Consider the following 15567-nt stretch of genomic DNA (forward strand, 5'->3'; position numbering starts at 1 on the left):
AATAATTTTTAATGAATAATCACTTAACATAAATGATATATTAGGTTGCATAAATATATAACTTAGAAGCGTGAAATGAAGAAGAAATCTCAACGACATTAACACATTCTTAATTGAGTTGAATGAGACCAGGAATAACTTTGACTAGAGGGTGTTGAAAATGGCATAATTTTGTTATGGTTGGATAGATTTAGAACTAAAATTCAACAGTTTTCTTTCTTGCATAACTTGGGAAGATTTTTGTATCTCAAGTCTCAACCTTATTGGATTGTATGATTTATGCCTTGCAATGTTGAGATATGTTGTGATACCACTTGCTAGTAACCTAAACACTTTGGATGAAAATTTAGTTGTGAATTTTACTTGCAAAAGATATAAATGAAAATATAGATTAATTGTCCCTTGTGTAGAATTTCCTTGAAATTATGCTACTGCTGGAATGAATAAATTTGAATCTAATTGTTGCATGAAGACAAAAAATATCTCTACCAATTTGTAGTGGAATAGAATAGAAATAAAACACACTCACACTATAGCAAAAATAAAAATAAAAAATTCTAGGGAACCCAACTGGGAAAACCCTCTGCTAGCTATAGAAATTTAAAATACTATCCATATTAGACTTTGAGACACCTTCTTCAAGACCAGGTTCATCGATGCTTATTGATTTCCATATTCATTTTCATAAGCATTAGGGTTGTTGTCTGTCAAATCGGAGTAGCTAGAAAGTGTCTCTTTGCTTTCAGAAAGTAGATCAGGATCAACTTCATCCAAGAACCCCCTAGAAGGCTTATCAGTAGTAATAAGTAAGTTCTTTTTTTACTTTATTTCATCACATGCATCCATCATAATCACTGATTTGTATTCATTTTTTTCATAGTCATTTTCAATGTTAGATGCAAAAGGTAATTTAGTATGATATAATCCTTAGGTAACCAACCTCAAACATATTGTTGGTTAATTTATGTTGTTTGAAGTTTATTGAGTTTGAGTTTTATCATGAAACTACTAGAAGTGTACTAGAATGGGTGAGTTGATTATCTTGATAACAATGCTATGGTTTGATCTAGTCCTTGAAAGGAAATTATAGTTGATGGTCAAAATTTCACATTCCTTTCATTTTTTATCTTCATGTATAACAAATATCTTTATGTTATAGCCTCTAGCTAGATATATATAGTAACTACCACTCAGAAGTTGGATGCCATCATTTTGGAACTTGAGCTTACTCAAATTACCTTTGTTTGAGTTGAAAATGTCATTAGATCTCATTATATCATCTATTGCAGAGCATGAATCCAATTTACTTTTGTTTTAGTTAAAAATGTAATTAGATCTTGCTATATCATCTTTTGTAGAGAATGAATCCAATTTCTCATAGTCCATTTGTTTGAGGTATAACATAGCTACTTTAATTCATTAGAATTACTTTTCATATTCTATTTTTTGATTCTGATTCTCTAGGCCACATCTACATTGGGAAAGGGGCATATTTAATGAAGTGTGGAAGGAGAGGGAAGCTTCAGTTATGTCCTTTCAAAATTTCTAAGGTATGTAATAAAATTTAAAAAAAAAATCTCCATAGAATGTTGTGCATTAACTTTTTCTTTTGATAATAGATTATTTATGTGATCTCCTCTCTCTTACACATAACCAAAGTCCAGATATACATGGTTTTTTGGGATATGTGGACAATGGACAGATTTATGCTAACCATTTATCTAGAAATTTACACTATAGAAGATCAAGCATTTACAATTGAATATTTCCTTTCCACTAAATTAGAGTTGAAGAGTCAGACTCCTATTTTTCAGGCATATACCTCAATTTTAAATCAATTTATTGCTGACTTTGTATATACCTTCCATGGAAGGAAAAAGAGTGATCACTACCATTTCTTAATCTTTCTGCAGACCAAGTAAAGATTCCAAATGTGTATAAATTAGTGGCTCCTTGAAGAATCCCAAAAGTGGCACTATTGTAGCGATAAGAAATTCGTTTATTTTGAGTTCTTCATTAGTGCATTGATAGTATATTGTTTATTCCATATAATACCTCAACAGTGTATGATCAAATTACAGTTAAGCCTATCATATTATTTTGACTTACCCTCTTTTAGAGGGAAACTAGAGTGCGTGTCAAGCTTGCACATCACTATTGTATCATGCAAAGTTTACCTGGGACCAGTTTTGTGGATCTAAGTAGCAAGATACCTATTGGAATTCAAGAGGAAACAATACTACAAAGTGGGAAAGAGGTTTCACAGTTAACCTAGATTTCACATTATGGTTGGAGTCGGTTTGTTGGCAAGATGTTGGATACCCCAACTTCCTTTTTATGACTAAGTACAAGATTGAATCCTTCAACATATTCCTCACTCAATTTTCATTAAGTGATGGGTTTTCTCAGAAGTGTTGCACACCTATAAACTTTACTAGAGTTTTTCTTGAGTCTTCGGAGGTGGTTAGCTTTTCAAAGCACACAAGTATAAGAAGAGGAGAAATAATATGCCTGACTAATTTGAAGTTATCTACCTGTGAATAGGGTCTTCCCATTCAAAATCCTAATGACTCACTCTAATTCTTTCTAGTGAACAACTTTCGGACTTGCCATGAATTGTGAGACAATTCCAACCCCATAGCTATAAATTTCTTATTTAAATGTATACCCAATAGATTAGAATCTTCACAAGGAGAACTCCATTCTTGCTTCGAAAGAACCTGCAATCGACTTGTACCATGGTATTTAATCTTTTATGTATTTATTCACATCCTTGGTCCATGACATAAAGATGCAATAGGCTACCTTGCATTTTCTATACTAACACTCCTAAAAAATAATAAAGTATGCCCAAATCTATCATTTCAAATTATCTATGTAGCTCACCTTTTGGTTTTTCAATTATCAAAGTTGTTACCTATATTGATGAGAACTTATACAACTGATACCACAATGACAATATATGTTATAGTTTTATCCGTGTTTCACTGAAGGTGTTTCTCCTTCAGTAGAGAAACAATACACTGTAGTTTCCATTTAGGGTAGAAGTGTACCCAGTAGCAACCTTGGCCTGTGTGCAGATGGGTTGAATGCACATTAGACTCTATCTGTTGTTTTGAAGGTGTTTCTCCTTCAAAAATACTTCATCTTAGTAGATACTTTTAGTTTGCACCTTTAGTAGATGCATGCAGCCTTGGGCTACATGTTGTAGATTATAGTTTCCCTATGAGGTTGTAGCAGTGATGAAAGAAGTGCATCGATTTTTGGCATATTTAGTATGCTTTTATAGTTTGACTTAGATGCTCACTTTTCTTAATTTAGGTGTTTTTCTTAGTTTTGTTTTATGCACATATTTATATTTAAGAAAAGTGCACATTAGAGAAGGGTTCTATATTTTGAGAAGGGGACACACTTCTAGGTAGGAGGTACTCTATTCTAGGAAGCTTTTGCCATGTAGGTTAGGTGCTTTATCTGAGAATCCCAAGAGGAGCTATTGTAGCAATAAGAAATTCATTTATTTTGAGTTCTTCATTAATGCGTTGATAGTATATTGTTTATTCCATGCAATACCTCAATATTGTATACAACCATATTTAGTATACTTTTATAGTTTGACTTAGATGCTCACTATTCTTAATTTAGGTGTTTTTCTTAGTTCTGTTTTATGCACAAATTTATCTTTAAGAAAAGTACACAGTAGAGAAGGGTTCTATATTTTGAGCAGGGGACACACTTCTAGGTAGGAGGTACTATATTCTAGGAAGATTTTTCCATGCAGGTTAGGTGTTTTATCTAAGAATCCCAAGAGGTGCTATTATAGTAATAAAAAATTCATTTATTTTGAGTTCTTCATTAGTGCATTGATAGTATATTGTTTATTCCATGCAATACCTCAATATTAAATGATCAAATTACAGTTAAGATTGTCATAATATTTTGGCTTACCCTCTTTTAGAGGGAAACTAGAATGTGTGTCAAGCTTTCACGTCACAATTTTATCATGCAGTGTTTACCTGGCATGAGTTTTGTCGATATAAGTAACTAGATACTTGTTGTAATTCAAGATGGAACAATACTACAAAGTGGGAAAGAGGTTTCGTAGTTAACCTACCTTTCTCATTATGGTTGGAGTCGGTTTGTTGGCAAGACACTGGATACCCCAACTTCCTTTTTATGACTGAGAGCAAGATTGAATCCTTCGACATATTCCTCGCTCAATTGTCATCAAGCGATGGGTTTTCTTAGAAGTTCTTCACAACTACAAACTTTACCAGAGTTGTTATTGAGTCTTTGGATGTGGTTATCTTTTCAAAGCACACATGTACAAGAAGATGAGAAATAATATGCCCAACTAATTTCAAGTTATCTTCCTGCAAATAGGGTGTCCCCTTCCATAAACCTGAGGACTCGCTCTACTTCTTTCTAGTGAACAAATTTGGGACTTTTCATGAATTGTGAGACAATTTAAACCCTATAGCTATCAGTTTCTTATTTAAAGTTATACCCACTAGACTAGAACCTACACAAGGAGAATTCCATTCCTATTTCAAAATAACTTGCAATCGACCTATACCATGCTATTTAATATTTTGTGTATTTCTTCGCATCCTTGGCCTGCGACATAAAGACGCAACAAGTTAACTTTCATTTTCTATACTAACACTCCTAAACAATAATAAAGTGTGCCCAAATTTGTCATTTCAAATGATCTATGCATCTCAACTTTTGTTTTTTCAATTAGCGAAGTTGTTACCTATATTGATGAGATCATCGACAACCGAGGCCATAGTGACAATATCTATTAGAGTTTTATCCTTGTTGCACTAAAGGTGTTTTTTCTTTAGCAGCACTACAATACATTGTAGTTTCCATTCAGCGAAGAATTGTACCCAGTAGCAGCCTTGGTCTGTTTGTAAATGGGTTGAATTCACAATAGACTTTATCTATTGTTTTGAAGGTGTTTCTCCTTCAATAGTACTTCATCTCAGTAGATATTTTCAATCTACACCTTCAACAAATGCAAACAGCCTTGCGGTACATGCTATAGATTGTAGTTTTACTGTGAGGGTATAGCAACGATGAAAGAATCACATCGACTTCAGGGATCTTATTGTTGTTGTATGAAAGCATGCTTGTCTAGTGTTTCCCAAACTTATATAGAGCCATATTTATTATTATTTTATAGTTTGACTTAGATGCTCACTTTTCTTAATTTAGGTGTTTCTCTTAGTACTATTTTATGCACAGATTTATCTTTAAGAAAAGTGCACAATAGACAAGTGTTCTATATTTTTAGCAAGGGACACTCTTCTAGGCAGGAGGTACTCTATTATAGGGAGCTTCTGTCATGCATGTTAGGTGCTTTATCCTAGACGGAGTTCCAAGCCCTTTCCTCCTCGACAAAGTCCCTGCCAAACAAGACACCGGTGGATAGATTTCCAAGTCCCTAAATTTTCCAAAAAACCACCTAACCCTAGCTATCTAGCCTAAAATCCTCTACATTCTAGTCATCTCTTGGCTTGTGATTTCATAGAGAGAGCCCTCTCTGGTTTTGTAGGGCTAGCTACCAAACTAAAAGCTTGGTCTGTGGTTACTTCTGTCGATTTCTTCATCGGTCTGTGTCATTGTGGAGGATAACAAAGTGCATGACAATAGGGAGTTCCAAGGTCTTCTAGTGAATCTACAGTTTCCAAGTCATGGAAAATGCAATGCTAATTGTGAGATCTTGATTGCCAAGGTGTGTTAGGAATGATAGGCCATGTTAAGATGTGCCAGATAGTATGAAGACATGTCAAACAAGCTACGATGTGCCAAGTGCTAAGGAATGCCAAGATGTACAAGGGTTCCAAGTCCCTGCTTCCTCTTCTTCCAAATGATATCCACTTATGACATTTCCTTTGCAATATTTGGTGCATTTTATAGTTATAGGTCATTTATAGGTTATAAATGTCTTTAGATTTTCACTTCTAATTGAGTATTCAATTGAACATATTGAATCTCTTATACATAACTATTTTTCCCTCCACCCATTTTTCATAACTTCAATAACCATTAGGTAGGGACGTACATCTTCGATGTTGCTTTGCTTGTTTAGTAAAATATTGATGAGACTTTAATTTATTGAAAGTTGTATAATTTACAATTTATGAAGTTTCAAGGTCTAATTTTAAAAAATATAATTCTTTAAAGGGTGATAACTCAATGGAAGAGCACCTGCTTTACAAGAAGGAGGTTGGTTGTTCGATTCCATTGTGCCTTGACATCCATATGGAATGGCGACGATCAATTTTTGGTCATAGAGGCTCTTTTGTCCATCACCAATGAGCTTTGGTGACATTTTTCTACCCTCACCAAAAATATAAAATGGTGACAGTCAACGAACGCCACCATATATAGCATCAATAGTGACGACCCTCGAAGGTCCGTAACCATAAATCGTTGTTGTTGATATGAAATAGTTACAGTCATTTTCCATCATTATAGTCAATTTGTGATGGACAATGAATGTCACCACAACATCTATACTTCTAGCAATGCGGCTTTTGGTGACGGTCAATGAACGTCACCATATATATGCACTAATAGTGATGGCCATTAAAGATCCATTACAATAAATCATTATTGTTCATATGAAATGGTGAAGGTCACTATCCGTCATTATAATCAATATCCGTGATGGACCATGAATGTCACCATAACACCTATACTTTTGGCCATGCCACCTTTGGTGATGTTTAGTTTTTGGTGACCGAGGCTATGGTCTGTCACCATTGCTCATATGCAATGGTCACGGTCGGTATCCGTCATTATAAACCATTATTGGTGACAAAATTTGAATGTCACTACAACATGTATACTTTTGGTGATGCCACCTTTGGTGACGTTTAGTTTTTGGTGACGGAGGCTATGGTCGATCACCATTGCTCATATGAGATGGTGACAGTCATTATCCATCATTATAAATCATTGTTGGTGACGAACTTTGTATGTCACTACAAGACCTATACTTTTGGCGATTCCACCTTTGGTGACGTTCAGTTTTTGGTGATGAATGTTCTTTTGACTGTCCCCAATGAGCTTATGGTGACATTTTTCGCCCCTCACCAATGTCCTTTTTTCTTGTAGTGATTGCTGGGGAGGTGTTTGAGTAATATCTAATTTCTACTTTCTTCCTTCCGTTTCTTATCTTTGACATTCTGATATTAGCTTCATTTCTGCAAAAGTAATCTAGTTTGCTTTCTTTTCCATTATGCAAGTGAGATTTCATTCAAGCAGTTAGCTTTCATTCAGTTAGTTAGTTTCCATTCAGTTTTTAATTTCAATTCTGTAAATTATCTTCAAAGCTTGAAAAAACACAAACAAAACAAAAACACTTATTTCATGCCTCGTAGGAATAGGGATAACTTAGGAAAATTTCTGCCCAATACCCCCACCGCTTCAGACAACCAACCTTCCCTCTTCTTCAGTGGCTGTGAATTGGAGAACCCCTTAGGTGAACAAATAGAGATATTTGAAGAGCATACAGGGGGAGAAGAAGAAGAAGAACTCATTCCAACTAACCCAATGGCTGAAAATAGAAATGATAGAGGAAATAGAGAAAGAGTTGAGGGTGCCTTTCCCATCAGAGAAACTAGTGGGGATACCAAGATGAAGAATATAATCCCCTTTACTCTTCCTCATTTCCATGGCCTGACCTCAGAAGATCCAGACACTTTCTTGTTTGAGTTTGATGTCATATGCAGAACCTATGATTACACCAATGATGAGCAGAAGTTGAAACTATTCCCATCCACTCTCAAGGATGCAGCTTTGCATTCGTTCATGCGTTTACTTGGGGTTAACATCACAACTTGGGGTTAGGTGCAGCAAGCCTTCAAAAACAAGTTTCGAAACTATTGCAGGTCCAAAGATACTAAAGAGGAAATTTTTAGGATGACCTTAGGGCATGATGAATCCCTAGAGGATTATGAAGAAAGATTCCAGCTTAGCTACAAAAGGGCCAGGTGCACACTTGATCCCGAGTCACTGAAGTTAGTCCTTCTTAGATGGGTAAGGGAAGATCTTCTGGATACCCTAAACCTGCCAACAAGAGGGGACATCTACCAACTACCCTATGAAGATATCAAGATTGTGTTTAGGAACCATTCTAGGCTAGCTAGGAAAAAGGGTAGGGGCAGTCAACATATGGTAAGTCCATCCTCTTCCAATACATCCATCAAAGGTGAAATTGGAAATATACTGGAAGATTTGAAGAGTGAGATGTTGCAAATCCTTGCCCTAAAGATGGACACTATGCACATTAATAGAAAGAAGGAGAAGGCAGAGATAGCCTTAGCCATTTTCTGCCCTAGATGTATAAGGAGGTACTCACGGAATGAATGTCCATTGAATCTGATTGAAGTATGGTCGGTCTGTGAAAAGAACCACTCCAAAGATAAGTTCCCTTCTCTACCTAGACTAAAAGCTGTGTATTGGGGAACTGAGGGGGTGACTGAAAAAATCTTCTACATAAATCAAAGGAGACCTCATGGGCCTCGGCCATACCAGCAGAGCATGTAAGGGTAATCCCATTCCTATTACAACCCTAGCTAGACCACATCCATTCCCTCTTGGGGGCCCCCTGCTCATCCTTCCTGGTTTACACCTCCTCCTTGGTCCTTTGCAACTTAGTACCATTCCTAGCCAACCAGCCAATCATTTCAACCATATACTCTACCAAAACCTAAGTGGAATGCACCACCCCATGGGTGGAGGACCCCATACCACAATGCTCCAGCTTTATTGCCTTCACCACCTACTCAACCACAACTTTTACACCTTGATCCACGTAAACAAACCCAGACGCTTGCCCAGCCAAATCCAAACCTGAAAAACAGATAGGCACAACAAGTATACAATGGAGAGTCATCCTATCCTGTTTATGCTATGGAGATTCAGGAAATCAACCTGAGATCTGGGAGAGTACTCCCAGACAACCAACCTCTACCTCCATCTAGGGAGAGTGAGGAATAAAGAGAGGAAAACATGCCTAGCATAAATTCACCACCTTTTCCTGAGAGATTAACTCATCTAGTCTAGCCTACCCTAGAAGAGAATGAACTTCTGGGGGAATTGAAAATCTATGTGTCAAAATTCCACTTCTTCAAGCCATAAAGGATGTACCTATTTACAACAAGTTTATTAAGGAGAAGCGCTTCGAACATCTAGGGAGGCTAGAAAGAGACACCCCTACCATTAATGTCATTGGATAGTTATCTGACTTAATGCTGGGGCATGTAATTTTTCCAAAGTATTTGGACCCTGGAAGCCTTGTAGTAGATGTGCACATCAATGGCACCATTGTCCCACACACTTTGATTGATCTTGGGGCTGCCATTAATGTAATGACCAAGGACACCACGCTGAATCTCAATCTCTACGGTTCTTTGAGAAAGACCACAACATTATTGCAACTTGCAGACCATTCCACAGTAATTGTTGGCTTGTTGGGGCTTAACCCAGGTTTGGAGTTAATTAGCCAAACAAATCCCAGTACTATTGGCCCTTTTGGCAATAGTCCGCGGAGCGCGGACTGAGGTCTCACTTGAAGTAGTATGAGAGGGTGCTAGAACCAGGTTTCCACACCCTTGAGATGTTTGAAAGGTTCGACTAGTCTTTTGTTTGTTCCTGTGTGTAGGTGGCTTCATGCACCTTTCATTCCTTGTAGGCTGATACCCTGCCTTCGCGCAGCCCTAACCAGGGGTTGCGCCATGCTCTACGTTATTACTTGAGATCTTATTTATCTTCCAGTATTAGTTAAGCACCTTCACACACTTAGATTTCCTAAGTTATACTTAACAATACAAAACATTCATACGGGTTTGCGCAGTAAATAAAAAATATACTTGAAAACTATATCCAATCATGCATTAAACTAGGAAGAGATACAAAAAATTGTAGAAAAACTTCTCTTTAATGATTCTCCAATGGTTACAGACTCGACCTACCCTGCACACTCAGCTGCAGGGGTCCGCACACTCAGCTGCATACTACTAGGCCTCTATGCACTCACCTGCAGAGCCTTATCCTACTCTGTGACCCACAGACACACTTTACACTTCGACTCAATCACTTAGACTTCTCATGCTTCTATTCTCTTCATTTTTTGTTTTCCTTTTTCTACACTTAGAGCTTCACTTTATTTATACAATCCCATGGTCCGCGGACCATGGGTAGTTCTATCCAGCCGAAATTACATTATGAAACTAGGGCGGACAACCCTATGACTCTATCATACTTTCACACCCCGCGCCCGCAATTCGTGGAGATTTTACAACAATATTTGGTTAAAACTTGAGCTTTAAGCCCCAAAATATGCCTTGGGGGGATTCCATTCCCAACAGGCCCCCAACAAAAACATTGTGACTCACCCTCGAGTCACTTTGTCAGTGCGGTGATCTTTGTGCAAAGTCCCTCCAACTATTCTCATATTGCAACAAGGTCAGTAACACACTGAGCTGCTGCTTGTTGGATCTGTTTCATACATTGTTCCGAGACCTCTATGTCGGAATTGCTTCTCTGCATTTGTGATGGTATCCCTCGCATTTTTTTATAGTCCTACGCCTTTGTTCGGATCCTTGGAGCACAAAGACTATGCTTCTGTCGGTTAGTCAGATAGCCAGGCCACCCATGTAGGGCTTCAAGCAGCTGCCATTCACTTTGCCTAGGAAAGGCTCTCCATTTAGTTTGACTAGCTATACCATGCCTCCATCTGTTTAACAATGTATGGTCCCAGCCAATGCATTCTGAACTTTCCCAGGAATTTATAAAACTTACTGTTATACAGCAACACTAAATCATTTACCTTGAAGGTGCACAATTTAATATGGCGATCGTGCCAGGCCTTCTCACGCTGCTTTTGTACCTGTTGATGAAAGCCAGCAAGGAACCGTTCCTCCTCGAGTTCTTACAACTGCACAAGCCATTGTTATAGGGCTTCACAGTCCATCATACATGTGAGTGCTGCTATGCACAGATTAGGTACAATATACTCCATTGGCATGACATATTCCACACCATAAACTAACCCTAAATGTGTTTGTCCCGTCAGTTTCTTGCATGTTGTCCTATAAGCCCATAATATTGCAGGTACGCAAAGGTCCCAATCACTCCACTGCGCATTGCATACTTTGGTTAGTGTAGTCTCCAGTATTTTGTTGAATGCTTCTACTGTCCTATTGGCTTGTGGGTGATATGGTGTGCTTTTCTGATGATATACCTTGAATTCTTTTGTTAGCACGCTGATGGTTTCATTCAGGAAATGTGTACCATCATCACTCATTAATATTTTTGGACAGAAAATCAAGTCAACACGTGTTCAAACAAAAACTTCCACCCGTGGTGGCTATGCAGTCTTTGACTGGCTGCACTTCCACCTAGCGAGTCAGGTACTCCGCTGCGAATATGATGTATCGTGCGCCCATTTTTCCCTGAGGTTTGATAGGTCCTACAAAGTCAATTGCCCACTTTTCGAAGGGCTGCAGTGTCATTTGTGGATTCAAATGCATCTCGTCCCTCTGTGATGGTTTACCGGTACTTTGACATATATCGCAGGCCTTACAATGTGCTTTTTAATCCTGATGAAGGATTGGCCACCACAACCCTGCGTGGAGAATATTTTATGTGGATGCTCGTCTTGCATAGTGTCCTCATGTAGCACCCCCATGTGCTTCTGCAAGGATCTGAATTCGTTCATATTCAGGAACGTACCTTCGTAGTATCTCATCATTTCCCATTTTGTATAGGTGCCCCGCGATGACGGAAAAAGCAGTCGCGCGCACTAGCAGTTCCTTCTTTTGATCGACGGAGTATTCCTTCACCGCAGTCCCTATTGTTAGAAGGTGAATTATATCCTCAAAGTGCCCATCCGCGATGCGAACAACAAAGAGCTGTGTGTTAGGTAATCCTTCCTCCAAACTAGTAGGTTCCTTGCCCGTCTCAATATGCAATAAGTGGTCCGGTCCGACATTCATTCGTCTAGGCCTTACCATGACCTCAAAGTCATATTCTTGGAACAATAAGAGCCATCTGCATATGTGCCCCCCCAATACAAGTTTATTGACCAAGTATTTTAGTGCGGAATGGTCTGTATACATCTTGAAATCTCCTCCTAGCAAATGGTGCCGCTATTTTTGGAGCACGTACATCATAGCCAACCCCTCATGCTCAGTTGTGGAATAGTTCTTTTCCACTTTGGACAAGTTGTGACTTGCAAACGCGATAGGGCGATCCAAGCCCTCTCCACCCTCTTGTGTGAGCATTGCTCCTAGCGCTATACATGACGCGTCAACATGGACATGAAACTCCACATCCCATTTCGGGAAGACTAGGATTGGAGCAGAGGCCTGTTTCTCTTTTAGTACATCCAAGCTCTTCATGCAATCATCATTCCAACAGAACGCGACATCCTTTCTCAATAGTTTTTCCATCAGCGCGGTGATCTGGGCATACATTTTGGTGAACTTCCTATAGTACCCTGTATGCCCCAAGGTAGCGCGCAACTATTTAACACTTCACGGTGCTTCTAAATTAAGAATTACTGCAATCTTTGCGGGGTCTACCATTAGTCCTTGCTTGCAAACCACATGTCCCAATAGGTTCCCAAACAGAATGAACAACATACACCTTTTAAGGTTCAACGTGATTTTGTGTTGTTGGCAAGTATCCAGCATCAAGCGTAAGCTCGCTACGTGGTGCTTAACCAATCCAAATACAGTCCAATCATCCAGATAGACCTCCAAGAATTTATGGATATATTATTTGAATGCGGCAACAACTATGTGCAAAAAGCTAGCTAGCATGTTCTTTAACCCAAATGGCATGACGGTGTATTGAAAGTAACCCCACTTAGTCGCGAAGGTAGTCTTTATCTTGTCTTCTGATGCGATTTTGATCTGGTGGTAGCCTGAGAACCCATCAGTGAAAGAATATGATTCTTACCCACCAACATTTTCCAAGAATTCATCTATGAACGGGGTCAGGAATGGGTTGTGCACATATGCGTCATTCAATTTCCTAAGGTCCATGGATATTCTTATCTCGCCCTTCTGCTTCTTCTCTTGTACTACCATAGGGCTTACCCAGTCGGATTCTTCCATCGGATCAATAATTTCAGCTGCAAGAATTTTGTCGAGTTCTACATGGACCTTTTCCTTGTACTTCAGATTCAAGTGGTAAGGTCTCTGCTTAACCCGCTTCACATCGGGTTTTAGGGTGATCTTCATCATCCCTAAATTGCCAACGATCCCCTATAAGTCCGTGATCTTAGTCGGGAATAAGTCTTGGTACTCATGGAGTAACTCAATGACCTTATCCGCCGTGGCATCATCCCAGTAGTCGCCAAGCATTGCATACTTTGGTTCGGCCTCCATACCAATGTTCACCTAATTCATCCTTACCTACGCGGTAATGTCAGGGTCTTTAACCAATAGTCCTTGAACCTCACGATAGCCTTTAGTTTTTGGAATGTTAACTTTTCACGGATCTTCCTCGTCTTCTTTAATGTTTACATTGTAACACTCCAGCGCTTAGCTCAGTTGGGTCATCCATTTAGGCTGAACCACTTCCATTGTTTCCTAGGGTATTTTAAAGATAGCTGCTTGTACTGCTTGTAGCGCATCATCAACAGTATCCCACCAATGATCCTCAAACGTGAAGGTTAACAAGAATCCTTCACGCATCATATCCTGTTAGTTCGTGCCATGGCAGAGCTCTATCTCTATATACCAATTCATGGGTATAATATCTAGGGTATGATAGAATAGGTGCACCCACTCAGGTTATGGCTCTTCCCCATAGACCTTTGTCCATTTTGCAAGGTGTGCACATGGATCACCCCGTCCATCATACTTGTCTCTTAATCGCATCTGAGGCTTCCCAAACCACATGCGCATCATCCTTTTGCATTTGTGCCAGTCCTCAAAACTTCATTGGTGCGTACCCCACCATCTTGCGGGCATAGCTTGCAGTACCCATTTCAGAGTATCGAAACGCTGCTTTTCCGGTACTTCCCTTTCAACGTTTTTTCAGGAAATCATCCACCTCGTCCAACCCATCATACGTAGGCATATCTCTTACCTCTGTTGCTACGTAGCGCAACGACCTTGTCATCATGTTACAATTGAGCATGGCTATGTCATGTAACTAGTTTTGCCATCGCTCTATCTCCTCGTTAGAATCTAATATGCAAGAGCTTTTGTGCTCCCACGAGATTTGGCCATCTGCAGTTGGATTTACCTAGTCCTGCTCCCACGCGGTTATTTTGTAGATATAGTCCAAGTCATCATCATTGTCATAATCGTGCACTGGCTCTGTGTAGCGCGATTCTTCTACAGGATCTAAAGGTACCACCACACGCAGTGACCTTTTATCAAAAATCATCTTATGCTTCTTTAGATTTATCACTCCATTCATGTCAGTGACCCAATCTATTCCCCAAAGTACGGGGTAGGGATTATTGTCATCAACAATCTCTATCACTTCAAAACATGCTAGCATGCTTGCTCCTTTGATATCTACTGTGATTCCCTGCAATCTCCCCATAGGTAGGATCTTTTGCTGGTTCTCCATTCGTAGTTGGATAGGAGACCATTGTAGCATAGGCTTGCCCATGCACTCCCATGTCTGCTTTGGCAGGACGTTCGCGTCCAATCCTAGATCCAAATTCACTTGGTCCATCTCATATTCTCTGATCTACGTGGCCAATCTCATCTCCCTGCCTGTTCATGTCATGTGCTTCCTGAGCTTCCAGAGTACGCGCAGTTCTCCTGGCGCAGTCCCAACGCATCTAGTTATAAGTTCTTGTAGCCCCTTTACAACCTTGCTATCATGCAGTAGCTTCATGCATGTCTCTAAGAACGTAGTGAGTATTGATGTGTCCATTTCTGGCTCTATTCTATCTTTACTTCCTGAAGTGGAGGCATCTGCGAAGCTCCTCTTAGCTTCCATGAAGGACTCCTTAACATGCTCCAAATCAAATTCTGGTTTGTTTGTTGGAGCCCTGTGAACCCAGGTACTTTCTTCAGGCTACTTGCCTTTGTCATCCCCTGTCGTAATAATACTCCAAAGAATGATATTTATGTTAGGGTCTTCCTTGCGTGGCTCAAACCTCATCATTTGTAGGTTCTGAGTCGGGGGAGGCTGGAGTGCTCCTTTATTGCGCAACCTCTCTATCAATGTGAGACAGTCCTCTATCTCATGATCAAATTGAATACAATATAAGCATGATGGTCTCGTTGGATTTGTACAATCGCGGGCATAATGCCCTGACGCTCTGCAATTGCAACATATCAGCTGTCCACGAAATCTTCCTGGTCCCATTCCACCTCGGCCTCATCTGCATCCCTGAAATCCAGTGCGTGCCATTCCCACATTTTGATCGAGGGGCTGTGTTTCAGCCTGAACTCTATAGGTAGGAGTCTAATCCATCATCAGTTCATAACTTCTACAGGTGCGCTCATCATGGCCGACTAACCTGCAGAAATTACAAAACAACTGTTGCGAATTTTGCGTATACTATTTGTAATAGAT

At 39.4% G+C, this 15567-nt stretch overlaps 1 protein-coding gene across 1 annotated transcript in view; it reads right to left on the bottom strand.

Annotated features, from left to right (window-relative positions):
* Positions 1-8794: 8794 nt before the first annotated feature.
* The window catches only part of LOC149153034 (uncharacterized), a 33470-nt gene continuing 26697 nt past the window's right edge, over positions 8795-15567 (bottom strand). The window contains exon 3 of the mRNA XM_089443669.1: positions 8795-8865. Within this exon, the coding sequence (XP_089299795.1) occupies positions 8795-8865 (71 nt within the window). The remainder of the gene's footprint in view (positions 8866-15567) is intronic.

This window comes from Pinus tabuliformis, chromosome 9 (assembly GCF_031772625.1).
Source record: "Pinus tabuliformis cultivar Carrire ecotype Pingquan chromosome 9, CPIR1, whole genome shotgun sequence".
NCBI classification, from domain to species: Eukaryota; Viridiplantae; Streptophyta; class Pinopsida; order Pinales; family Pinaceae; genus Pinus; species Pinus tabuliformis.